Source organism: Nematolebias whitei, chromosome 5 (assembly GCF_014905685.2).
Source record: "Nematolebias whitei isolate Nwh7 chromosome 5, NemWhi1, whole genome shotgun sequence".
NCBI classification, from domain to species: Eukaryota; Metazoa; Chordata; class Actinopteri; order Cyprinodontiformes; family Rivulidae; genus Nematolebias; species Nematolebias whitei.
In genome coordinates, this window is record NC_056502.1 from 14,037,999 (window position 1) to 14,064,085 (window position 26,087).

At 42.9% G+C, this 26,087-nt stretch overlaps 1 protein-coding gene across 1 annotated transcript in view; it reads right to left on the bottom strand.

The window, feature by feature from the left end:
* Positions 1-1,346: 1,346 nt before the first annotated feature.
* pou2f2a (POU class 2 homeobox 2a) overlaps positions 1,347-26,087 on the bottom strand; it is a 44,844-nt gene continuing 20,103 nt past the window's right edge. The window contains exons 2-16 of the mRNA XM_037676196.1: positions 14,442-14,507; positions 14,266-14,300; positions 12,605-12,661; positions 11,797-11,916; positions 11,353-11,667; positions 10,984-11,089; positions 10,784-10,875; positions 10,549-10,704; positions 10,316-10,457; positions 10,091-10,239; positions 9,567-9,764; positions 9,257-9,483; positions 7,380-7,448; positions 7,004-7,077; positions 1,347-2,729 (exon numbers count right to left, since the gene is read on the bottom strand). Coding sequence (XP_037532124.1) covers positions 2,401-2,729; positions 7,004-7,077; positions 7,380-7,448; positions 9,257-9,483; positions 9,567-9,764; positions 10,091-10,239; positions 10,316-10,457; positions 10,549-10,704; positions 10,784-10,875; positions 10,984-11,089; positions 11,353-11,667; positions 11,797-11,916; positions 12,605-12,661; positions 14,266-14,300; positions 14,442-14,507 — 2,135 coding nt within the window. The 3' untranslated portion in view covers positions 1,347-2,400. The remainder of the gene's footprint in view (positions 2,730-7,003; positions 7,078-7,379; positions 7,449-9,256; positions 9,484-9,566; positions 9,765-10,090; positions 10,240-10,315; positions 10,458-10,548; positions 10,705-10,783; positions 10,876-10,983; positions 11,090-11,352; positions 11,668-11,796; positions 11,917-12,604; positions 12,662-14,265; positions 14,301-14,441; positions 14,508-26,087) is intronic.

Genomic DNA, 26,087 nt, shown 5'->3' on the forward strand with positions numbered 1-26,087 from the left:
CCCCCCCCCCCCCCCCCCCAAAACCACCTGATAATAAAAATCTCTAGCATGACTACGAAAAAAAAAAAATAAGGAGCTCTTGTAGTAATAAGTAAGCGAGTACGTTATTCCAAATAAGTAATAATAAGCACTAAAAGTACAGTACGTGGAACGGCATCAAGAGACACAGCAGAGATAAAACAATCAGAACCGATGAACGAAATCAAATCCAACGGAAAACGATTCTGTTCAAAACAAGATTTCAGTTCAGTGAGGTCATTTGCGTTTATCTCCATCCAGGACCAGAGAGCTGAGCTGGAGAGAGGGAGGTAGAGGAGGGGAGGAACGCTCTGTCCTGCTCTCCTGTCTCTGCCTGTCTCTTCGTCCCTCTGTCCACAGTCTCAGCAGATGGACAGGCAGATGTCTTCCAGTCCTTCAGCACTTTGTCCTCCTCCCCTCCTCCCTCCAGCCATATTTGGTTTGGGTTATTTTTGGTTTGCTTCTGTCATTCCTTGGTTTGCTTTTTTTTTTTTTGGTATGTTTGTTTTTGGTATCCTCATATAAAAAAAAAAAAGTGTGACACCTGCTTCCTTCACCCTTCACTGGGGGTGAAACATCTTGTTCCCCCGTGCATGTGAAAGGAATTTCACCAACAAGAGGAGAGGGGTGGTCTTCCTGTTCTCACCCCCCACCACCACCACCTGCTCCCACACCCATCTTTATTGTGTTTATGTCTCAGCTCAGGCTCAAGAAGACGAGCCCCCGCCTTGATAATGCTTTGGTATCTATTTGAGGATTAATGGCAGTGCGCGGTGGAAAATGGCAGTGAGATGTGAGCTGATGATGGAGAAACAGACGAATGTCAGCGAGCGCGTCGAGACGCACAGATGTGGGGCCGTCTGAGCTGATTGACGAGGCAGGAGTCGGAGCCAGCTGTGACTAAACTTGGCTTTATTGACTTATTTAGCCCTCGGCCTCAGGGGTTGTTTCTATCAATCAACAATCAGCCACATTTCATACGTTCACAACAGACTCCACTGCGCTAACAAACATCATTTTCAGTGTGTGAGGGCGTGTTCATTTAGCCACGGAGCCTCTGGTGATAATCTTCAGAAAGTGGAGCTCTGCACAAAATGTTTCGGGTCGTAATGAATTCGTTCACACCCTGACACCAACACGAAGTGTGCCAACTCGATCTGCGAACTATCGGCACTTGGTGAGGACTGAGATGAGCATCGATCACATTCGTCATCTGTGTTCCTGAAGGGGTGACAAGTCACAAATGCAAGATGATGATGATGACGATGATGAGAATGGCACAAATGAGACAAGGATGATCGTCATGAAGCTAAAACTACAATCGAACACAATAAATAGGAGCTGACTTGTGACAATAAAGGAGCTAATAAATAATAATTAAACAAATGTCAAACTAGACTTTTGCTAACAAGATTTTTGGACACAAGAGGAGAGATGTGTGCTTTTCTGTGCTCTTAGAACCAGAGGTAGGTAAAGAGACAGTTCCAGCAGACATTCACGACAGAAATGTAGCAATATTTAAAGAATATTCATAAAAATATCAGACACATGACAGACAGGATGAGTCGATGACGTGATGGGCTGGTTCTTCATGTTTGTGTATAAATGTGTGTGTTGCAGTAGAGTCCTGGTCCTGGATAGCTTCAGTATTTACACGTCCTTTGAATAAAGCTTTTCTCTCCGTATTTTTGGTATTTGTGATTTTGGTATGCTTGTCGATTGTTTTTTTTTTCTCGTTTGTTTGTTTTTGTCTTTGTGTATTTGTCCTCCGCCTCCTCCTCAGGTACATATTTGGTTTAAACGTATCCTCCCTGCTCCTCTTCTTTTCAAACCCGCAGCGTTTCAAAATAACATTTTTTTTTTTTTTAAACAAAAAGCAAAGTGAGCATAGTCTTTTTCTTCTTCTCTGTTTTTCGTTTAATCTTCTTTGTCTGTGACGCCGTTCCCATATCTTAAAGTTCCCTTCTGTCACTTTTGGGTTTTGCACTTGGGACGCCTGCCGTCTCTGACGACTCTTTGCTAAAGAGCCGTTGGTTTCGTCGTCCTTCCAGAGACAAAGAGCGGAGACGTGCCACGTCGATATCACAGACAAAAATGTCCCACGGTGTCTCTGTTTCATCTGTTTGGATAGATAAAGATTTTTGGTTTCGATCTTCCTCTTTCCTCCCTTCCCTCCTCTTCTTTCCCTCCTTCTCTCCTCTTTCATTCTGTGTATTTTTGGCATTGAAAGACGGGGAGAAAAGAAGGGAGAGAGCCATTGCAATAAAAATCCAACTCAAGTCAAAAGAATGGAAGAAGAGCACAAGAGAGAGAAAGAGATAGCTTTGGTGTGAAAGGCGAGGTTCCTCTTTTCTCCTCCTTTCTGATTGGCCCCGGGTGTGGTCACTCGATCTTGCGCCCGCCCAGGGAGGACGGGCTGTGTGCCATTTCGCTGGAGGAGCAGGAAGAAGCGGGGCTGGAGCAGGGGGAGGGGGAGCAGGGCGTGGGGCTGATGCTGCTGGCTGAGGGGAACGGGGAGGCCTGGGACACTTTGGCGACGGCGGCACTGATCAATCCGGCACCGGGGTTCTGGCCCATGTGGAGGAGGGTGGGGTGGTTGAGGAAGAGGGAGGATGGAAGGCCACATCCTTGGCCCCCAGAGGCCCCTAACATCACCTTGCTGGCGCCCTCAAGAGTGGAAAGAGGCAGCTGGCCACCACTGGCTGCTAGGGCTGAAAGAAACACAAAACACCATTACTGTCACGTTACAGAAGCACTTTTAGTGTTTTTTTATCTTTAATCTTCTGTAAAACACAGCTGTTTTATCTCAGCTTAATCTTCCTCTGGCCATGTGGATTAAATTAGTCCTCATTCAGCTTTTTCGTCATTACTCGACATGAGTCGTGCAACGTCATAATGGGCGTTGTGCGTATTAAAGCATGAACCTGAGCCAGCGTGACTCAAATCAACTAAAGTTAAACCCGACAGCTGCTGTCATTTCCCAGTGTGAGTCTGAGGTGGATCGCACTCGCACAGGAGGGGCTCTTTTAATCAGAACACTCATTAATACCGTTGTTACAAACTTATCAATGCTATTCTTTAGTTATTTTAATCATGCAGCCTGTTTTAAATGAGCAACTTTTGCCTTGACGTATTGATAATACATTTTTTGTAAAACTGATGTATTTTTAAAGTTCTCTGCTTATTTGATTGAGCTGTTTTGTGTTTTGTCGTCATAGGACTTGAAGTTTAAGTGGATTGCATGAGACACCAATCACCAGACTAAGATGCAGCGATTTATCTTTTATAAATGCTGCAGAATCATCCTTTAAATCACATGTTTTACACGTGGAAATATGTTAAATTAGCACGGGACTAAAGTGAACCTTAATATTCACATTTCCTGTGTGAGTTGGGAACAAAAAAACATAAATGTCACATGTGGAATATCATGCATATTAGAATACTTTGTCTGTGAAGACTCGTTATAATATGTGAAGCACATCTTTTGCTTACATGGGATTAAAGATTTTGTTTCACATGGTTTTCTACATGCAAACTAAAAAAATAGCTAATATATTGGCAGTGTGATGGCTTAGTGGTTAACACTGTTAATATCTGCGTAATATTGCTAAAATTAAAAACATCTTATCTAAAAATGATGCAGAAAAACTGGTTCATGCATTTGTCACGTCTAGACTGGACTATTGCAATGGTTTATTATCTGGGTGTCCAAATACTTCTTTAAAAAGTAGTTTATTCAAAATGCTGCTGCCAGAGTCTTAACTGGAGTTAGTAGGAGAGACCATATCTCTCCAGTTTTAGCTTCTCTCCAGTGGCTCCCTGTCAAATTCAGAATTTAATTCAAAATCTTACTTCTAACCTACAAAGTCCTCAACAACCTAGCTCCATCTTATATTTGAGATCTTATTGTTCCATATTTTCCCAACAGAGCACTTCGCTCTCAGACTGCAGGCTTACTCATGGTTCCTAGAGATTCCAAAAGCAGAATGGGAGGAAGATCATTCAGTTCTCAGACTCCTCTCTTGTGGAACCAACTTCCAGTTTCTGTCCGTGAGGCTGACACATTGTCCAGTTTTAAGACTGGGCTTAAGACTTTCCTTTTTGATAAATCCTATAGTTAGGGTTGGCTTGTTGTGCTGCCATATTAGACGACTAGAGGACAAATTGACCTCATTTCCTTAAATGAATTGTTAAAATTGAATAGTTTCATTTGATATTATTTCTATCTTAACTTGTGATTCTTAACCTGCCATTGTGTATCTGTTCCTACCAAACCCAGCCAGTCAAAGCAGATAGCCACTTGTCCTGAACCTGGTTCTGCTAAAGGTTTCTTTCTCATGAGGGAGTTTTTCCTTTCCACTGTCGCCTTCGTGCTTGCTCAAGATGAGAGTTATGTGATGAACTTAAACTCAAAGCAGTCTGCTCCTCAGATAAATAGTGATAAATTATTATTTTTATAGATGAATGTTTCTGTTCAGTGCCCTGAGATGACTTCTGTTGTGACTTGGAGCTATAGAAATAAACTGAATCGAATTGAAATTGTTGCCTCACAGTAAGAAGGTCCAGGTCAAGCCCCAGTTTGATCTTTCTATGTGGAGTTTGCATGTTGTTTGCGTGGTTTATAATTGCCTTGTTTGCTGTTTTTGCCACAACAACAACAACAAAAGTGTAGTTTACCCACAAAACAGACACATTTCAGCCTATCTAGGTTTTATATCTCTGTACATGATGGGGATGGAAGAGTGCAACTCACATTAACAGGTAATGACGAAAACAATATGACTCATGAAAACATTTAAATTTCTAGCTTAAAGGTCCGATTAGCAATATGTAGTGACATCATATAAAGCCTGCGTCTTCCCACCTACTCCTCTACTTCAAGGTCGAGGATGTAAAAAAGTAAAAGTGTTTGTCTTTTCTGAACTGTGAGTAGAAGCTGCAGTCCTCTTGGACATAAAATGCATCATTTAAATTGAAAACGCTGCATTTCTGTCAACAGATTGTCCTAATATTCAACACTTGAAGCTCTAACAAAGCTGCGTTCAGAGCGCTGTTTACTTGTGGAAGTTTCTAAATCTTTTCTGTCAACTCTATCAGTTTGTTTGAACTTTAATGTGCGGCCGTGAAACAGAAAAACTTCAAAAAGTGAGTCATTGGACAAAAATTTACCATAAAGTATGTCATCAAGTAAAGGATGAGTCACTAAAATATTAATTTCCAAGAAGTGGAAAAACTATGAAACGCCTTTAAAAAAGAAAACTTGTGTGTTTTTGTCACAACTGAGCCAAATTTTGACATATCTGCGTGTAGGTTTTGTATAGTGAAAGGCATTTTGAACAAAAAGTTCACAAAGCCTTACACAGGAAATATTTTTTGAGATGTTCGTGGTAATTCAGTTTCAAAATCGTTTTTGAGGTTTCTTTCCCCGTGAAAGATGAACTTGATATTTCCCTCCGAACAAAATCAGATAAAATTCAGTTTTTTTAAATCGACAGCTAAACAAATTATAATACTTATGTAATTCCTTTTTTTTTGGGCAACAACACATGATAAAGTCTTGTAATTATGGAACGCAGCCAAATATCACCACCAAGACACTAATTAGGAATTAGCAGCGCAGCGCTGCAGAAGGTTAAGTAGGTGCTGCGTCGTTATGGAAACAAGTTGCATATTAGGCTTTTCTTTAATATGCAAAACATGTTCACACAGACTGAAACTTGTTGCTGAATATTAATAACTGCAATTATATCTATCCCCTATCTCAAAAGGCAAAGGCAGATGGTTATTTGTGCGCCAGAGTCTGTGCAGTGACATTTAGCAAAATATCTCATGACTCTGAATCTCTCTGAAAGTAATGTGCTTCTACAAATGATTAACTTTTGGAGACAACCTAATTCAAGAGAGCTGCCACAACTGATTAACATTAAAAAACACAAAATGTCTGGATCTAAGTCACATGTACACATGTTGAATTAAATGGTGTGGTAGTAGCTGAGAGTCATTCACAACACATACTCTGAGCGTAAAGGTATTTTCAGGTTTGACCAGAACGGCTACAACTCTGTCATTGATGCATTCCCTCAACGAATGACTCCAAGTGCAAATGATAACTTTTTTACTTAATCACTTGATGATCGCTAAAAGTCGTGAGATAATGAATTAGTTTGTTTATGTATAAACCACAGAGTACAATATAACCTATAGCTATTAAAAAGTGTTACACAGCTTAAAAGAGGTTAGTGATGCTTGAGTGATAAAGTGAAAAGATGAGTGAAGCAGCACACACACAAACAAAAACACAAACCCACACATTAGCGTAAGCACCATGACACACACACTTGATGGGATGGATTAATGATCGCAGACGAGAACGAATAAAAAAACAAGATATTTATCTTCTCCAGGGCTCTCTGCCTCAGCTGTTTCATGCTGTGGATGAGCAAACACACTTGGCTGCCTGCTCAGCCGTGTCTCCAGTAGGTAGTCGGCCAGCGCGCCTTGATTCACCCACCATGTGTAGCCGTATTAGTAATCATCGCACTTCTCTTTTTAACGCAGCTACCTCCCCCTTCTCAGCCTAATTATACAACGTATGACTAAAAACAAGCTGTGCTGAGCTGACACTGGTTTGCGAGGTCACTACTGTAGGGTCCACTGTGTGTTTTCTGGGATTTTCTTCTTTGTTTTCAAGTGTAGGAAGGTGTATAATGGGATGTGTCATATACAGTATGTGCATGAGAGTTTCAATGCTCATGTGTGTGTGGGAGTATAAGAAAGTAAGGTCTCTAACTGTTTAACAGGAGGAAAATATATGAAAGTGTGCAACTTTATGGTTCCTTCTGCACCATTTTTCGTATCTTAGTCTTATATCAATCTCTGCAGATTTTTCTCTCTATCAGTAATGCTGAGGTCTTTTCTCCATCCCGTTACCTTGATGAAACCTATTTATCTCCATTTTTCTTTCACACACACACACACACACCTTGGATAGTTGCCAGGGGATTGTTACCGAGGAGGGCTTGGTTCATCCCTGTGTTAACTCCCATCACAGTGTTCCTGTTGTGGCGCAAGCATGAACACAAACACAGACAGGCAGAGGACAAGAAGTGAGGAAAAAGAGCAGGTTTAGTGGCGAGGACGAGCAGAGGATAGCGTCATCCCTGCACGTTTAAAGGGCAGCATGCAGATTTGCTGCAGAGACGTCAACAACAGTGTTAGAAATGCAAAAAGAAAGGGGAAAAAATGTCCAAAAACAAGTTAGTTCTTTTATGTTTTCTTGAAAAATATACTAATTTTTAAAAGTATTTACGGTGTTTTAACATTTTTGTGAGTGCAGTGTTCGTCTCCATCATGTTTACCTCAAGTTTGCAGCAAAATCTGTGATGTAGTTGGACATGTCACCGTTCTTTTTACCCATACGCCATAAGCTGTGAACAGAAACAACACACACACAAGGTTAGACAGGGGGCACTGCAAAGAGGAAGTGGTGGCACCAAGAGGCATGTTGGGATATCAGTGTGTGAATTTAATATCAACCATTTAACTGCACACTGCAGGCGAACTGAGTGTGTTGCAGCATTAGCTTAGGTCATGTTTATAGAAACGTATCATCATGTTTTCTTCACTATTTTGCCTAAATTAATTTGCAAGTTGCAGTTGGAGGAAAGAAATATGATTTAAAAAAAATCAGTTATTACTATTTTTTTTAATAGAAAATACCATGTTTTAACATCTCGGCTCTAAAATGTAGTTTATAAATATATGCTGTTAGCTTCCTTCTGGAGGGGTCCCCACAGCAAGCAAACTTATATAAAAGATTTGACAATTGTGACCATCCTGACACAACCTGGGCTCAAACCTGCAGCCTCAGGACCATGAGACTGTGGCACTGACCACCAACCTACTGCAGCCTCTCATACATTTAAAAAATATTTCACTTTATTTACTCAAAATAATTCCCTATTGAAATACATTTAGATCTCAAATAAATAAAAAAAAATGTTCATTTTGAAATCTATAGCATTCTGCTAATGCTAAGTCTGCTACTGCTAGTAATGCTACTGCTAATTATACTAATACGAGGATTACAACTGCTACTAAATGAACTATTGGTAATTCTAATAGTGATAATGCTCATTCTATTCTACTAATTTTGGTTAAAAGCTATCATTCTACTAAATTAAGCTAGACTTTTACAATTTTTAGCTTTCAGCTAGTCTTTGTTACTTTTACCATTTAGCTAGCTTTTTGTTTGGTTTTAGTGAGAGCTATTTTTAGCTTTTAACAAGCAGACATTAAGTACATTGAACAAGCATTTTACTACCTACTACTAGCATTTTGTTTGTTGGCAATGTGCTACTTTTAGGTTTTGACAGCATTTCACTGCTTTTGGCTAGCATCTAGTATGTACCATGTGTTTCATCCATTTTAGTTCTGTTGGTAGTGTTTTGCTAATTTCAGCTATCCTTTGGCTACTTTTAGATTTTAGGTAGCAATTTGTTACTTTTAGCCTGTTTTCTTTTATTCAGCTCAGTTTCAGCTTCTCGTCAAATTTCAATATAAAATTTGACTCTGCTGGATATGGGCACCAGTTACCACCCCGTGACCCAAAAAGGAAGACGCAAGTAAAAGATAATGGATGGATAGATGATAAAATATGTTAAATGTGCTCATAATATTATTTTTAATACCAGATGCAACATTTCCTTACAGCATCTTACTCTTGATAAGTGTTGTTATTTTTAAGTAAAAGTTAATTTGAGCTTATTAATATTTATTAACCTTTATTTAACCGAGCAAATCCCATTGAGATCATAGATATCTTTTGCAAGGGAGACCTGGTCCTGAAGGCAGACTAATATACATGTTTTTGGACTGTGGGAGGAAACCCACACATGCACAGATAGAACATGCAAACTCCACACACAAAGAGATCAGGTCCAACCAGAGATTAAACCGAACTTCTTGCTGTCAGGCAGCATCGATAACCACTATGTTGTTGTGATGCCCAAAGCAGCTAGAGCAGAAATTAAGTTTAGTTTAACCCATTTTGACTTTTCAAACCCTACTTAAATACAGTCAAGCATTTACATTTTTAAAATGCAAACTCCCCTTTAAAAGAAAAAGAAAAGTAAACCTCAAAGAGTCATGATAGACCTGATATATTTTGGCGACCTTGCTGAAAGGACCCATAAACCCTCCGGTTTAGTCTGACTGCACACTTGGACCATCTTACCCTGTGTTTAGGTTGAGTGTGCTGTGGCTGGGAGTGGCGGGGCTGGCTGTGCTGCGAGGAGGAGGTGGAGGAGACACCGGGGAGGGCGTGGAGCTCAGAGGGGTGTGGGTTGAGGTGAGAGCAGGGTGAGTGGAGGTGAGGCTGGAGGTCAGGGGGCAGACGGAGGACATGGTGGTCACCGTTGTGTTGCTGAGGCTGGTCACGGCCTGCGACAGCTGGCTGGACATCTGTCAGAGAGAAGAAACGGAGAACAGACACATTTAGATGCTGATGAAACTGCCACGCAGCAGTGGGAAAGGTTGCTGTTTACCATGTGGGGGCTGTAGCAGGGGGTTTTGTGCGACTGAGGGGCGGTGGGGGGCTGGCTCGGCAGGGGAGGGGTGGCACTGGAGGGATTGATGCGCTTCTCCTTCTGACGGCGGTTGCAGAACCAGACCCGGATCACTTCCTTCTCCATGTTGAGCTGCTCTGCGATCAGCAGGATCTCCTCTGAGGTGGGCTTCTGGTTCTGAAGGAGAACGGGAAACTAGATCATGTCAGCTGCACCAAGTTTACTGATGTGATGGTTTGGAAAAAAATAAAAAATTAAGATCCTGATATGAATGGGTTGGCAGTAAAGCAACACGAGCCAGTTATTGAAAAAAAAAAAAAGTTGCTAACTAGAAAAACGTCATCCATTATTCTGTGAACGCTGAGTACTGAATGACTTTGCAGAAATTTACAGATGTTTTGATATCTCTGCATTCATATGTTGAGGGAAGTGTTGCATATTTGAACACTAAGGTTACACAAAATGCTTCAAACGAGACTTTAAGGGATTTAAGGACATCTTACCGTTATAAATGCTCGCTCCAGAGCCACGCGTACATTCGTCTCGATGCTGGTTCTCTTCTTTCTGCGACGGCCAGGAACCCCGTCGAAGCCCAGAGAGGGCGAGGACAGGGAGCTGGGGCTGGGCAGGGTGCTGTCTATGGACATGGTCTCTGAGGGACAAAGTGTCTATTAAATGAAAGATCAGGATCCCATGTGGGTTATAAGAGGCTGATGCTTCAAGCTCACCTGCATCATTAAGCCACTTCTCCAACAGCGGCTTCAGCTTGCACATGTTCTTAAAACTTAGGTTGAGAGCTTCAAAGCGAGAGATGGTGGTCTGGCTGAAGTCGTTGCCATACAGTTTGCCCATTGCCAAGCCTACGTCTCCCTGGAGGGATGGACAAGACGGACATGGCAGATGGAGACGAATCAAAACTCACTCTGACCTCCAGTGCTAATGGAACAGGCACTGTCTTTACCTGTGTGAAGCCCAGTTTGATGCGTCTCTGTTTAAAAGTGCGGGCGAACTGTTCCAGCTCCTCCAAGTCACTGGGCTCGTCAGGGTGAGGGGTCACAGGGGGCACCGTGGTCACACCTCCACCGCTGCTCACATCCATACTCTTATCTCGCTGTATCTGACGGGACGAAAGAGAGGAAATGGCGTTACTTCTGCTGAACAGAGAGGGTGTTTCTTTCCAGCTGACAGAAACATACATGTGTCTGGAGTCCCATTCTAGTTGGAGCAGAGAGGAGGCTGCCTTGGTTTTGCTGAGGTAGCGGAATAAGATTTGGTGTCGATAAGAGTCCTGGGAAAAAAAAGGGGAAACAAAGGAGCACAATATTGTTTTCAAACATAAAAAGATTTTATTTTGATGTAAAATTTTATTCAGCCGAGAAAGAAGGGAGCGCCTCACCTTGCTGGCCCTGCTGGGCCTGGGGGAGGAGAAACTGGGCTGGTGATGGAAGCGTGTGACCAGGCACCAACACCAACTGCTGAAGCTGCAGCAGCTGCTGAATGTCCTGCTCAACAGGGAGGCAGACAGGAGCAAGACTTGTGGTTATTTCTGACAGATTGAGAAACACAAAGTGTGCTGGCACGAGTCAAAAAGCAGATTCGGATGAAAAGAACAAAAAGAGGAAGGAAAAGCATGTTTACTGCATTAAAAAAAAAAAGAGAAACATGAACGATAAAATATGCCAAAGATGAACAAGAAGGATGGTTTGGCGAGAGTTCCTGAATCAAGCCGCTCATCAGGAAGTAGAGCTGGCTTGGCGGTCGGTACCTGGGCTGTAAGCTGGATTGGCTGGGAGAGGGTGAGCTGATGTGGAGGAGGTGGGACAGAGACACTTTGGGTGCTCTGTTCCTGCGTGCTCTGTCCCTGGGACTGAACCTGCTGCCCTGTCTGTCCCGCTTGCTGATGCTGCTGGGCCTGCTGATTTGCTGCCGCAGCTGCCTGAGCTTGCTGATTGGCTTGAGCGGCTGCGTGAGCGGCATGAGCTGCGTGCGCTGCATTGGACTGCTGCACGGCGGCGGCCAGGAGCTGCGCCTGGGCCTGCTGTAGCAGTAACTGCTGCTGCGCCGGCAGCAAAGCTGTCAGCTGCAGAAGGAGGAGGGCAAAGGAGGAGAAGAGGATCAGAAAGTCGAGGAAAAGAATTAAAGATGGAAGCAAAGTGTTTAGAGAAGCAAGCAAAGCAAAGCTGTTAAAATATTGAACGTAAAGCCTTACCCCTGCCAGCTGGGAGCCTGTCAGCATGAGCTGTGTGTGTTGCAGCGCTGTTTGTGAGGGGGTCGGGCCATGAGAAGGAGGAAGGCCCGGGGACATTTCAGCACACTCATCCATCTTATTCTGGAATGAAGACGAAAAGAGCAAGCTTGAGAAGCAATTTGAGTCTTACAGAATTGAGCCGGTTTTATTATAGCTAAAAACAAAAAAAGTAAAGCGTGCACAGAATACAAAAAGTTTCAGTTAAAACTTCTGACCATCAGGTCTCTCAGGACTTGTGGAGCACGAGTAAGCTCAAATAATTCCCTCAATCTGTCACTGGTGAGCTGATCAGAATTGTTTCTCCTGCCTTTGTTTTTCTTGTACAAAAGAAGAGAAGACGTGTTTAAACTGGCCGGAGGGATCTTCTTCCAGATTTCTGATTTGCATATCTCCTGTGGTATGAAAATGAGATTTCATTCTCTCTGGTTTGGTGAGAAAAGTAAACTTTAAGATTTACTTTAACTCTCAAAAGGCTTTGTGAAAAGAGAGTGCCATCGTACTCGGTAAAAAAAAAAAAAAGAAGAAAAGTTGTGTGTGTGAATTTGTTTACATTTAGGACTCGGTGAAGACGCGTCCTCAGCCTCACCATCGTGCACGACAAAAAAGCAATTCAGAGCATAGAAATGAACACAAAGCTGAGGCGGCCATACTGTCAATAAACCTAAAGAGTGACGTTGAGGATACAAAAGATGAACAAACAGCGGGCCCAGAATCACGCACAGACATGCACAGGCAGCTCCGAAACACCGACACACAACAGGCAGCTCACCTTGCTGCTGTTCAGGTTTGGTGACAGAGGAAAAGGGCAGATTTTCATGGACTGAGCCTTTGAGAAAGAATAAAAAAAAACACAAATAAACTTTAAAAGATCATAATGATTTTAGTTGTCTAACATATAACCACACAGTCTGGGAGCTTAATGCATATCGCCTGGCACATTTCTTGCCACAGTTTTAAGCTGAATCAATAATGCTAAGAAGACAAGAGTTTTAGCTGTTTTGGTCAAACTTTGTTAATTAATTTATGCATAGCCTCGTGCAATATTGCACTCAGAAAATATGTTAAGTTGACTTTCAGCTACCACCAAAACAATTTTTGGTACCACTTTACAATAAGGCTCACCTCATAGATGGCTAATAGTTTATAGATACATGTATTTCATGTAGAGTTGTTATATTAAACATTTCAGACTAAGTTACTACCTTGTAAGCACATTAAGCATTTGTAAACCTATTTCTTTAGCAAATATTATTGTACTTTATCACTGCATTATACGTATCTACAACTAACATTATATCCTAAAAAAAAATAGGTTTACAAAATCCTATTGTGCTCACAACTTAGTCTGAAATGTTTAATATAACAACTCTAGATGAAATATATAAGTGAACAGATTTGGATCACCATTTGGCAAGAAACTAGTCAGTTTTCTCTCTGTCACCCTTAATTAATGCATAATAAGCAGTTATTAATGATTTATTAAGTGATTATAGTGGAATTAATAACATATCTATAAACTATTTATTAACCATCTATAAGCTGAGCTTAATTGTAAAGTGGTACCCACATTTTAACCATATATCTGTAAAATTGACAGAGTAATTGTTATTTTTGTGTTTGTAAAGTTGATTAGCTGTGGCGGCCATCTTAAATTGGGCTGACTTCAAACGTTAATCACTTTTAGAAGTAATTTAAAAGAGTAGCTCCTGAAAGTTTCATTAGCATCCACCCCTGGTTCGTGGGGTATTTTGCTAACAGAGTTGAAACCTGTAGTTCATGGCAAAGTTTTAGGGACAGTGCTCATTTGATTAGTTAGTTAATTAAAGCATGCTTTGGAGATGACTCATACTAACGCACTAAATTTCAACTCAATATCTACAACACTGATAACCATTTTTGTGTTTGCTCAGCTTGCTTAGCTGTGGCGGCTATCTTGAATGTAGTTGATTCCAAAAGGTCATCAGATGTAAATGTTCAATCTGTGGTTACTTTCTGAGAGTTTCATTAAAATCATCTGATGCTACAGATATATGAGCACAAACACAGGCAAAAGCATTTTTAGTACCGTACTGTTCAGATTATAAGGCGCATTAAGTGAAACAAAACAGTCAGATAAGTCCAATTTATTCAACTCATTCACAATAACTCTCAACATTGTTCAGCTGTATCACATAAAATCAGTTCGAAGCACAACCGGAATTAATACATAAGGCTCACTGTCGATTTTTGAGAAAATTAAAGGATTTTAAGTGCGCCTTATAGTCTGAACAATACGGTAGTCTTTTTTTCACATTTTCTGACTTAACAGCAAACCTATTTTGAATATAACAAAACAATTATTAGCTGATAAAATATAAAGATTTTGTCCTTTTATCACTTTGTTAGATCAGCTCTGTAGGTGAAAGAAGTGGGACTCATCGCAAGCATCACCTGGTGATTTGATTCAGGTCCATTCCGCTCTGACTCTGCGTGGGAGGGAAAGGAAAAAGTGATCAGTCTCATCTTCAGCACAACTCACAAACACAGGCGTGTACACTTTCCAGTGTCATACATGTGCGGCGTTTTACGTACAGTATACGGCGAGACTGTAAGGAGGCAAAGCTTACCTGTGCCCTCTAAAGGTGAGTCAGCCCCGACTTTCTCAACCTCTGCTGGCTTTGACATCCTGATGTCTGCAACAGGAAGACACACACATCAACAAATCTGGCTGCTTTGCTCGTATTTAGCAGAGTATAAAACACTTATTGGCCAGAAATAAAAAGAAGGCGTCAGCCTTGGATAGGTTAAGTGTTTTCAGGTCACAGAGCGAGCCTACACACACGCACACACTGTAAACTAAACAAATCGTGGCTGAATCATTCACAAAACCAAACCAGCCCACATTCATTCATTCTTTCCATTTGGTGGTTCAAATGCAGGAGTAGGCTGATCGAGGTTTTCTAAATTTAACCCGAGGTGTTTTCGTGGGAGCACAGCGGCACCGACGACGCCTCATGTTGTTTGTCATTCATCACAAGACCAACATCACTTTCTGCTCCCTTTGTTGGGACAGTCCCATGCGGCGACACTCCTGAATACACAAAGGCAACAAATTTATTATGTTTTTCTTCTGTTCTTCACAAAAACAAAGTGGGATTCTGGCAGTGAAGAGGCTTGGGAGAGAGAGAAATGAAAAGAAGGGCCCGGAGGGGACGAGGGGGATTTCAGACGAGTTTAGATAGAATACAAAAGTGTGTGTTTGTTGAAAGATTTCTGTGTGAGTGTGTGGTAATTTATGTTTGGTTATCATCCTACAGCATTATCTAATGACAAAAGCCATTTTATGTGTTTGAAACCTCTAACTGTAGGAAAAAAACTTTTCTGTTGTGTCCATTTGAAACTCTTTACTCTTCTGCTATGTCTCTCCTTAACACACACACACAGAGACACACACATACACACACACAGCTACTTCCCTTTTGTGAAAACATGCAAATCTGCCCAACGTCCAACTAATTATATCTGCCACCTGCATAATAAACTCTTGGCCTCCCTCCTCCTCTTTCACCCTTCTTGTCTCGTTTTCCTCTTCTCTCTCCCTCCTGTTAGTTTTCTCATCTGTTGTTGCCAAGATTTAATTTCTCACTAAATACATGAAATGGAACTTTTTTAATTTAAATTTTTTATTTTACAGTATTTCCAATTGAGGCAAGAGCAAGTGGTCAAGCACATTTTCCACCACTGGGTGGCAGCAGCAACACATGGGACCACTGACCACCACTTGGCCTCTGCACTCCATCAAGCGATTAAAAAGAGACAGAACTTCTAGATTAAGAGCCTCTCCGTGATCAGAGACACATCCAGCAGCACATTCATCTCAGTGCAACAGATGTGAGATCAGTCAACTTAACTGTGTGCAACGTCTTTAGGGGATGGGGGAAGTGACGATCAGCTTGAGAAGCTCCACTTTGCCACCATTCTGGCAGCATTATGGGTAAAGCACACACACACACACACAAACTTACACTGACTGTAGGATTTCCCTTCAAAAGTTGAAGCTATTTTTGGTAAAAAAAAAAATGCAAACATCTGCTTTAGGTTATGACCCTGGTCAGCAGGTGGATTTCCCATTATTTCACACAGCACCTCTATTTTTGTAGTAGGTTTGAGTCTATTCATAAAACTAAAGAACTCTCCACTGTTGCTCAATTTCTTCTTAAAACCACTGAATTTGCCCCAAAATAGCACCTTCCTCTTACTTATAAAAAGTTGCCACTGTATTGGCCATTTACTGCAAACGTCCCATCTAGCTCAGATCTTCAGTGTGTAAAAAGCCCAAATCCAGCAGATCTAAAAGATGATCCGGATGGAAAAAGGTGTGTGTTGATTCATGGCTTAAAGCGGCCTGCAGACAGTAGCGTGGTGGATAATGTGGTCAGTAACGCAGCGGTGGGACAGTATATCAAGATGCTGTGTGTTGTTCTCACTTCCCCTCCCGACTTCCCCTTGCACCGGGTTGAAAGCTGAGTGCTAAACCCGACACTTACTGTCAGCATGGCTATTAATATGAACCCTCTCACTCTCTCTTTCACTCCATCTTTTAAAAACCTGCCCGTCGTCGTACAACACGCTGCTGCGCATGCAACTTCACGTAACAGCGAGCCCACTTTCATGTTACAGATGCAAATTTGTAGATGAGCAAAAGGACAAGAGGTGGCTTCTTCTGCACACTTTTTTTTTTTTTTTTTGCACAAATTTAATTAGAAGTGAACTTTTTTTCTGTCCCTGCAAGAAGAAAGCTGAGTTCAAATTAATTTTCCTAGCTTCATGCTTATTTATCCGTGATGCATGTGAGGCCAGCGAACAGGCCCGTCTTAAACAGACCCAGTGTAATGCTGCATAATCCTGTGTCACGAATAAGTGATGCAACGGAAAGGAACGAGGAACAACCATGCGTGTGTGTGAGAGAGCAAACTGGACTGTTTCTGTTATTCTCCTCTGGGTATTTTGGTTCAGATGAAACTCCACTGCCGCCAACCCAAAACTACAACCAAAACCTCTCAGCCCCACTTCCTGGCCATGACCAGACAGGTGATATTGGAGTCACAATAAAAACCTGGTTCTGACAAACCGAGCACAAAGAAAAGGTGATCAAATTTGCAGGTAGTGAAACAGTCAGAGCTCCAAAAAGTCATTTTTGCTGCCTAAAACAAGAAGTTGAAGAAAAAAGAAGCAAAGAGGCCAAATTCAAATAATCTGCTCCCACAACTCCTCGTTAATTAATTAATTAGAAGGACAAAAAGCAAACGATGCGCGTTGAAGGGAAACTTGAGAGTAGCAACTATGACGAAAGCTGGCATTTTATTCAAGCTTGTTAAAAGTTAATTAACACAATAAATGTTATTTAAATAAGACTTTGTGACAAAAACTAACAAAAACAACCTATCATATTAAAAGCTAATTTGTCCATAGCAAATATTCGCTCTAACTATGTAAGTCATATGTCAATTTATGATTTGGATTTTGTTGCAAATGATGATTTTCTTTGTTTGCTGCACCTGAAGCAGTCTTCAGATGAATCAGGTCGTAAAAGCAAACGCTAATTAAATTGCAGCAATTCTGCAAACGCTCTCTTCTCATTGAATAATTTCTATTTTCTATGATAATTTTTTTTCTTTTAAATGAAAGGGAAACTTTGATCACTTGGCAGCACATACACCATCTGCAAAGGCTGAAAGTTTTTTTTATTTTTATGATTACGCCTTTACATCTTTGTTTTATCGACAGTGACGTCCATTTGTTTGTTTTCGTGAGATCAGAGAAACTTCCATCCTCAGTGACCACATCAGGTGAAGAAGTGACTTTGTGTTGTTTATAATCCATGAATCACTCTTTGATAAACATCACAAACCAACATAGAATGTTCATATTTGCTTCCCTCCTCCCCCCCCCCCCCCCACAAAAAAAAATATCATGACCTGAAGTAATGAGCAACTCAAGCTAATTGACATTTAGAAATTGATTTCTGGAAACTGGTGAGTCAGTTAACAGCTTTCTGAGCATTTTCAGCTGAGACCGTCTGTCACTCTGACCACTGAACGCGAGGTCGTCGAGGGGCGCGGAGAAGAGCGTGGCCATTTGTTCTGGTACCCAAAAATGATAAATATTGGAGGGATTCGCTCCCTTTTTGAAGAATTATCACAGAATCAGTGCACCTTAATATTAAATTTCAAGACGGTGAAAGCACAAATCAGCTCACGCACAAACAAAAGTTTCACAAATCCTTATCAGCCAAACATCTGCCAGATGAGCATGAGAAAGCTTCAGCACTTCGTGAGAAAAGAAAAGACAATATAAATAAGACGAATATAAAAGAAAAGCTGCAAAAAAAAAATAAGATTTCTCATCAGAAGCATTTTTTATAAAATTATGTTTTTGTCCAAATTATTTGACTTTAATATAAAACACACACACATACACACACTCAACAAGCCGAGGGCTAGTGAGGTGTGTGGCCTTTTCCTCTACCTGTGACCTCTCATCCATCCTTCCATGCCTCCATCCTCCTTTCTCCTCGTACCACCTCTTCCCTTTTAACGTTTTCCAATTAGCTGAGCTTGTTAGGCTCCGTGGCATTAATCAACAGCATAGACACAACTCTTTTACACACAAACACACACATTCAGCTTTAATTGGTGCTGGCAAATGAAGGCAGAGCTGCACAGACAGACACTCACCTGGCAACCACATACTGGAGAAGTCCTTCGCAGCTATTGCCGCTGTCTTGGTCATATCTGTGTGAGAGTGTGTGTGCGCCCTCGCCAAAGAAAAACTCTCACTCGCCCTCCCCGTGTCGCTCTCTCATATTAAATCATATGGTTGAATTACCCTCCCTCCCTTTTTTCTTTCTCTCTATCGTACACACAAGTCCACACCCCTCCACACCAAGGCCCCACCTCCTCCCCACATCCTGCAACACAACAGGAAGTAACTCTCAAAAGAATAGCAACTCAGAGCAGAGGAGAGAAGAACACAGAACTTTTTTTTTTTGTCACGTTTTACTTTAATATAGAAGAAGAGGGAAGGAAGGGGAACACGTAAGAAGGAGTGGGAGAGAGTGAGCAAGGAGACTGATCAGATAGAAGAGGTGAAAACGAGGGGGACGACGTGCGGCGTCGGAAAGTGATGGCGCGGCTGGAAACAGCCACTCACACACGACAACGCTTTCACACATGCGGGGCAAAAACAGCACGCTTGGCATTCTGACCGAGGAGCATCCATGACAACTCTCATGACCTTTGACCCCGTGAACATTTGAAACTCCTACCAAAAAAAAAATGACATCCATCTCTTCTTGGGCATGTGCCTGTGTTTACGTTTGACTCGAATGGGGTGTGGGTGAGCACACGAGTGGGTGTGAGGTGGTCTGTCAGCAGGGGTGTGTGGGGGGAGTGGGAGACGTCGACTCCAACAGAAGATGTGAGACATCCACGGCTACGCTTAACACTCCAACACGAGTGGAAGGAAAAAGCTGTCACAGAACCACTGACCACACTGTGAGCTGCGTGCAGTGATACGCCACAGGAACCCACAGTGAGAACCTCTGCACGTGACGGGTGCACGCGGCGTGAAGGTGGAACAGTGCTCATGAGGGAGATGTGAGGCATTATCAGCACCACCCACTTGGATTAAAAGACTAACAAGTGAAAATCTAACGTGGGGGAATGATGAGGGAGGAGAACGGCCTGTTTCAGCAGAGCATCCCATCCAGCCCTGACAGAGAACAGCACTAACCACAGGGTGGCGCTCTTTCTTCACCTAAACCACCAGCAGGTTGCAGCCCCTGAAGAGAGAGCTGGAAGCTCCCTGTCCTCCCCCCTGGTCTGTCACTAATTCAAAAGCTAACGGCAGCAGAGTTCCCAAGTTTAACCTTATAAATACTTGATGTGGTGATTTACAACGAGCCGATGTGCTGCAGGATGGACGCTCGTACTCGGCTGCAATACAGACACACTTGTTTCAAATCTGACCTCACATATATAAACACTCATGTCCTGACAATATCATCAATTGATCATGAGAACACCTCATGAGTTCAGAAGTTTCTTCTATTTTATTTAACTAATTTAACTGAGTTAACTTCAATTTTATTTGCATGTACCGGAAAGGCTTTCTGTTTTGCAGCAACTATAAGAGACAAGACGACAAACATGAGAAGAAACAAATGCAGAGATCTCAGCAGCAGCAGTGCTCAGATTTTAATACACAATAATATAGTGCCTAAAATGAATAATAAATAATAAACACATAACATTTTCAAAAATAATACATAAATGAAAATAAAAGCATCCAACCAATTACCTCGATATGTGCATCTGCTTCCCTAAAACTGCAGCCAGGGATGCAAAACTATGCTATAAAAAGTGATAAAAGCACTTAAAACTATTTTTTAAAATCCTAAAACCAAGAAGAAAAAAACCCAAATTGCTTTATTCCATTTTTTGCATTTGTAAAAGAGATAGCTGGGAATTTCTATCTCTGCTGGTTTAAATGAGATAATCACAAGGAACCAGACAATAACTGATGTGCCATTTTGATCATTATTTGGGTAAAAAAATGGCAAACTTCTAACAGGAATGTAAAAATGTGTAGGTTTTAAACAACTAGTACAGAATCGTATTGATCTGGCGTAATGAAAATTCAAAACAAAGTTTTAAGTGATCTGTAAGAAACTAGATCAAAATGATGAAAAATAATGACTTCCTTTGATAGTTGGTATCGCTGAACAAACCTTTGATAAAGTAAAAGTAAAAGCAGGCGCAACGTTCAAAAGACATTATACTTAAGAAAAAATATATATTTTATTAAGAATATCAAAATATAATTTTTGCTTTCGTTAGTGCTGATCACCTGAAACAGCGTCAAACAGTCAGACCAGTCCTCAGACATGGACAAGCTGCCCATCGCCTGGGGGGGGGGGGGCAGTTCCTCAGGTCAAAGGTCATCTGAGCAGCCTGGCGTTGGCCGTGACCTTTGTTCAAATACAATATGTCCGCACAACTAGTGTGTGGTAGTTTGAGAAGCCCAAACAGGAGTTTTAATCAATTTTCACGTTCTGTGTGTGTGTTTATGTGTGTGTGTGTGTGTGTTGTACGGTGCATTTGGACCAAAGAGTCTTGGTTACAACAAATATTAGCGTTACCAAAACCCTTTGTTTAATATTTCCCTGATATAGGTCTTAAAGCAAATGTTCCCTGCACTAAAAGCAGAACCAGTAAGTGTTCATTAATTAATCCTGATTCACCGTTTTTAGGAATTATGAGCAGTTTGTAAAGAACGATTTGATCACAACTAACAGTCGTGTACGCAAAACGGTGAACCGCACGTATATAAACACACAATCTGATGGTGAGGCTCCAGGGAGGAGGATGGGTGGAGGTTTAAGCCTCTGGAGTGCCATCAATCACACCAGTGTCACAGAATGAGGGAGAGGCAGGGAGGGAGAACACTGGGTGTTAGTAGGAGGAAGAATAAAGAACAAAATGGAGAAAGAATGAAGCAGATGTAAAAGGTGATGGGAATAAAGGTGAGTGAGAGCGAAGGATGAATAAAACAGATTGAGGGAAGGATGTTGGCTGCAGGGAGGAAGGTGGGAGGAGACCGTTTGTATAATGGGTCACTGAAGGGACAAGTTCAGCACCAGTACCAGTTCAGTGTACCTTTACGGCGAGGCCCTCCTATGTGCAGCCTGAGGCCTACGGCACTTAACGTGATTTAATTCACATGATCCATCATATTCCTCTCCGTATAGGAGGGAACAGAACATGGCTCCGTGATGGACCAGTCAAACAGTGAGACTCTATTATACAAGGTGAGAGATTTAAAATCCCGTCCTGAGGATGTGTGTGTGCGTTCAGGTGTCGCCCCATGAGGAGCTGATGGATTACAAACAGTAGGTCCAGCAGTGTGTGGACTCCAGAGGTTGAGGTTTTGTATGAGAACCAGCAGGGGCTAAAACACACTCACACTGGCTGCCTTGGGACCGGCGCCATCTCAGCCGCCTACACCTTTTCAACACCTCTTCCTCTCTCCTGTCCTAATACCTCTCAATAGCATCTTTTCCTGGGGCCTCTCTGCGCCTCCATCCTTCTTTCACACTGCTCCCCTCATCTCTGTATCATCTCGGCAGCCCATAGGGAGCCCGGTTTTGTCTGGATAGACACTGTTCTCTCCCACGGCGCTACCACGGAAGCTCAAACCTGTGCTCTTCGTCCTCTTATTTTGGCAGAGGAGTGAAGGGTTTGCAGCGAGGGACTGGCAGCTTCATCACACAGGCTCCTCCACACTCAGCTGTGGGGAGGAGTTATCCATGCTCTCTTATTAAAATACACACATGAGAGGACTTCATCTGCAACTGTCTTCATTTTTTGGGTGCTTACAGCTCCTCTTGCTCCTTTCTTCCCCCTGTACCCTCTCCTCATCATCATAATCATCACCTTGCCTCTCTCTCCGCGACCTTCCGCCTCTCCTTTCACCAATTCAAACTTTCTCCTCTCCTCCTCTGTCTTCTCCTTCTCCCTCAGACCTGCTGGTCAGCAGCAGCTGTGACATCACCGGCCACTGTTCTCCGCCTGGATTGGACACTCGGCCAGGTTGCCAGGCAACAGCAACGAAAGGTCTCATCGAGAGTGTGTGTGTGTGTGTGTGTGTGCGCGCGCGTGTGTTTATGTCTGTTTGCAGCAGCGTGAGTGAGAGGTGTGTGAGCGATTTTCCTCGCCTTGCCCTTTATCTGTGCATGAAGAATGATCAGAACAGATCTACCTCTATGCTTTATCACAGATCAAAGCATGTAGATGATGGGGCTCGCTGCGCCACTCTCCTCCACCACAGAAGAAGAAGAGGAGGAGGAAAAAAATGAAGGATGTGTACATTGATGAAGAAAATATAAAGAGTGTGTGCGAGTGTCAGCATCTACTCTTGGTTCAACTAAATAAATGTGAAGGTTGGTACTGAAAATGTGTGTGTGTGTGTGTGTACGTGTGTGTGTAAGCCCCCGGGAGCGGGTGGTTATTGTATCTGACACAGCGGCTCTTTCTCGCGCCTCATATTTCTGGGCCGATCGATTCCTCTGACTCCCGACAAGACAATAATCGCACCTCCCTCTCTCACTCCATCACAACCATTATTACTGACCTCCCCAGGGAATGAGAAGGGTGGAGGAAAGAAGGAAGGAAAAGATGGAAGGAAGGATGGAGAGAGGGAGGCTGAGGAGTGATGGGGGGGACACGGAGTTGACAAAATGGGAGTATGATGATGTAAAAGCAAAAAAAAAAAAAAAGGGACAATGATGACAATGAGAGTGCAAGACTCGGCCTGGAAAGGGGACAGCAGAGAGAAAAAAAAAGACGGATTGTGAGGACGAAAGTTGAGAGAAGGTGATGAAGGTATGAGCTCCGAGGGGGAGAGAATACAAGAGGAAGGATAAAGTCAAAGAAAGTATGAGAAAAAGCAAAAGAATAACTAGACGGGACAGGAAGAAGGCCAGGAGATATGGATCACGGTGAGAAAAGACAGGAAGACACGAGTAAAGGAGTGCAGAGCGATGGAGGGACAATAACCGAGAGAATTAGTGGAAGACGGATGAAGGATTCACACTATCTTCTTCTAATAAAGGGGAGAATAAGAGACGGGGACTGAGGGAGGGAGACAGAGAGGAAGGTGGGGATGGGGGGGAGGAGGTTAGAGTGAGGTGAAAGACAGAGAAATATATAAGAACACACACACACACACACACACATAGAGTGATGACTGTGGAGGTCAGCGCTCAGCAATATTATTAAATTGACAAGAGCACAATAGTTGATTGGCAGGCTGACTCCTGCACGGCCATTCAGGTGAGAAGAATGGACACAAGGTGCACACACACACACACACACACACAAAGTTCTATCATTTGTGTGTGTGTGTTTGGACTGTCACTGCTGTCTCTCTGCTTTGAATCCAGATTACAATTACAGTAATTGGCTCTCAATTAAGGCTATTTGCTGTTTGACCCCCCCAGCCCCCCACCACACACACACACACACATACACACCACTCCACCTATCTGCGCCTTCCTCACCCATCCCTACACATTTTGTCTCTTCCTTCTCCTCATCATCATCAATATTCCTCCGCCTCCTCTCCACCTGTATTGCTACATCCATCTTTCTTTCTCCTGATGCAACCCCACCCCCCCCCACCCCCAACACACAATCACATACTTTTTTGGGCGTTTTCTATCTTTTCTTTTTCTGCCTTCATCCCATGACTTATTTCCATTTTATTCTTTCTATGTTGTTCCCTCGTTCGCCTGTTGAGAAACAGGGAACACGTTTAGCTCGTTCTGTATTTTGAGTGATAAATGTTGGCTCAGTTATACAGTCAGAGGGGATGCACTGTGCAAAAAGTGAGGTGAAGGAGGGAGAGATTAAAAAAGGAGCTAAAGAAGGGGGTAATATAGGTGTTGTGTGTTAGGGAGGTGGTGGTGAAGCAAACGAGAGGAGGGGAGGGGGGCAAGGAAATTGGTCTGGCTAGCGGAACAGCTTTTCACCTCTCTCTCCCTCTCTTCTTCTCTCCCTCCCTCTCCTCCTTCTCTCCCTCCCTCTATTCTGCTTTGTATTCTGCAGAGATGACAGGGGGAAAGCTTTATTGCTCCGAGTTTGTATCGATCGGGGCCCCTCTGAGGGGGGAGGCCGGGGGACGCGCTGAACAGGCTCTTTCTCAATGACCGCAGCTCTGACCAGCCCCACCGCCTCCCATCCTCAGACTCACTCCTCAGCCCGCCCCAGACCTTCTTCGTGTCCACGAGCTCGCTCTGAAATTCAAATCGGAGGTTCTGAATCTCAAAGGTTAGCAGAGGGAGAGCCCGGCAAGGCAGGGGAGGAAGAGAAGCAGAGAGATTGAATGAAAAAGAGATGGAGGTGTCTGGCTTCTCCTCCAGACGGGAGGCCTTGAATGGCTCTGGGATCTGATAAGCAGAACAAGGAACAAATGAAAGAATAAAGGAGCAAAGAAAACGTCCAAGACAAATAGATAGGCTCCTTTTCCTCTTCATCTTTCATTCCTCCCTCCTTCCTCCTTCCTCCTGCCTAACTGTCCCACCCCTCCAAGTCCTGTATATCTCTACTTTTTATTTTAGGAGGTGAGAAGGATTTTGTTGACAGGTGAAGAATGAACGGGGCACAAGCATGCATAAACCTCCCTGTTTCCCTCCTCGTTAGAGGGACAGCAGGGGAGATGGTATCCACTGAGGGACAGGAGGAGAGAAAAAAAAAGCCCCGGAGGAGCATGTACCTTACTGAACCACGTGCATGAGCACAGAAAGAGAAAACATACTTCACAGAGTTGCTGAGCACACAAGTCAACAAACACGAGCGAAATCAGGGGAATCTGTTGATAAATCACGACGCTCTATCCTTTTTGTGTTAAACGTTGAATTCAAATGAGGCAAATTGAAGCCAACGAGTCAAACGTTGAAATGTGGACGTGCATGCAGGTTGTTTAACGTCTGTTAAGCCATTAATGGCATGCAGAGAACTGCAGCGAGGCTGGGGACAGAAAAAAAACTGTCCATCGGGGGATTGGGGGATGAGGGTTACCAGGTTCAAGTCCATGACCAGAGGGGCTAGAGGAGGGTCAGGGGGTTATAGGTTCAACTCCCAGAGGGTAAGAGGATCCCCTGCTGTCTCCCTTCCCACTTCCTCCAGCACAACATCCCCCCGCCTCCCTTCTTCTTTTTCTCCTCTCATCTCTTTGCTAGTTTAGGACCTGCTTAGTCTGATCACACGTCAACCCGACACTCCCCGTCTGCCCCAGACGTACGCGCAGATACACAAACATTGTCCTAAAACGCTCTGTTCATATACAAACGATTTGCTCTCACCGTTCATCACGACCGAACCTGTTTCCACCTTCCATCCTCGAGGAAACATGTCAGGCCCTCAGCTATCGGCTGCAGCAGATGTGAGTAGCTATGACATTTCCCTGTAAACACTGGATACATATACTATAAATATATATTGTCATTGATATTGCCTGTGTGGTTTAGTGCGACTCCAGATTGAGTTCAGTGATAGAGTGTACATCAGAGACTTGTGCTGGATACTACAGGCTTGATTTGTGGAAAGATAGACACATATGTGTGCAACTGCACACACTGCCTCTCTCTGTCCGCCCTACTCTTACACACACACACACACACACACACACACACACACACACACACACACACA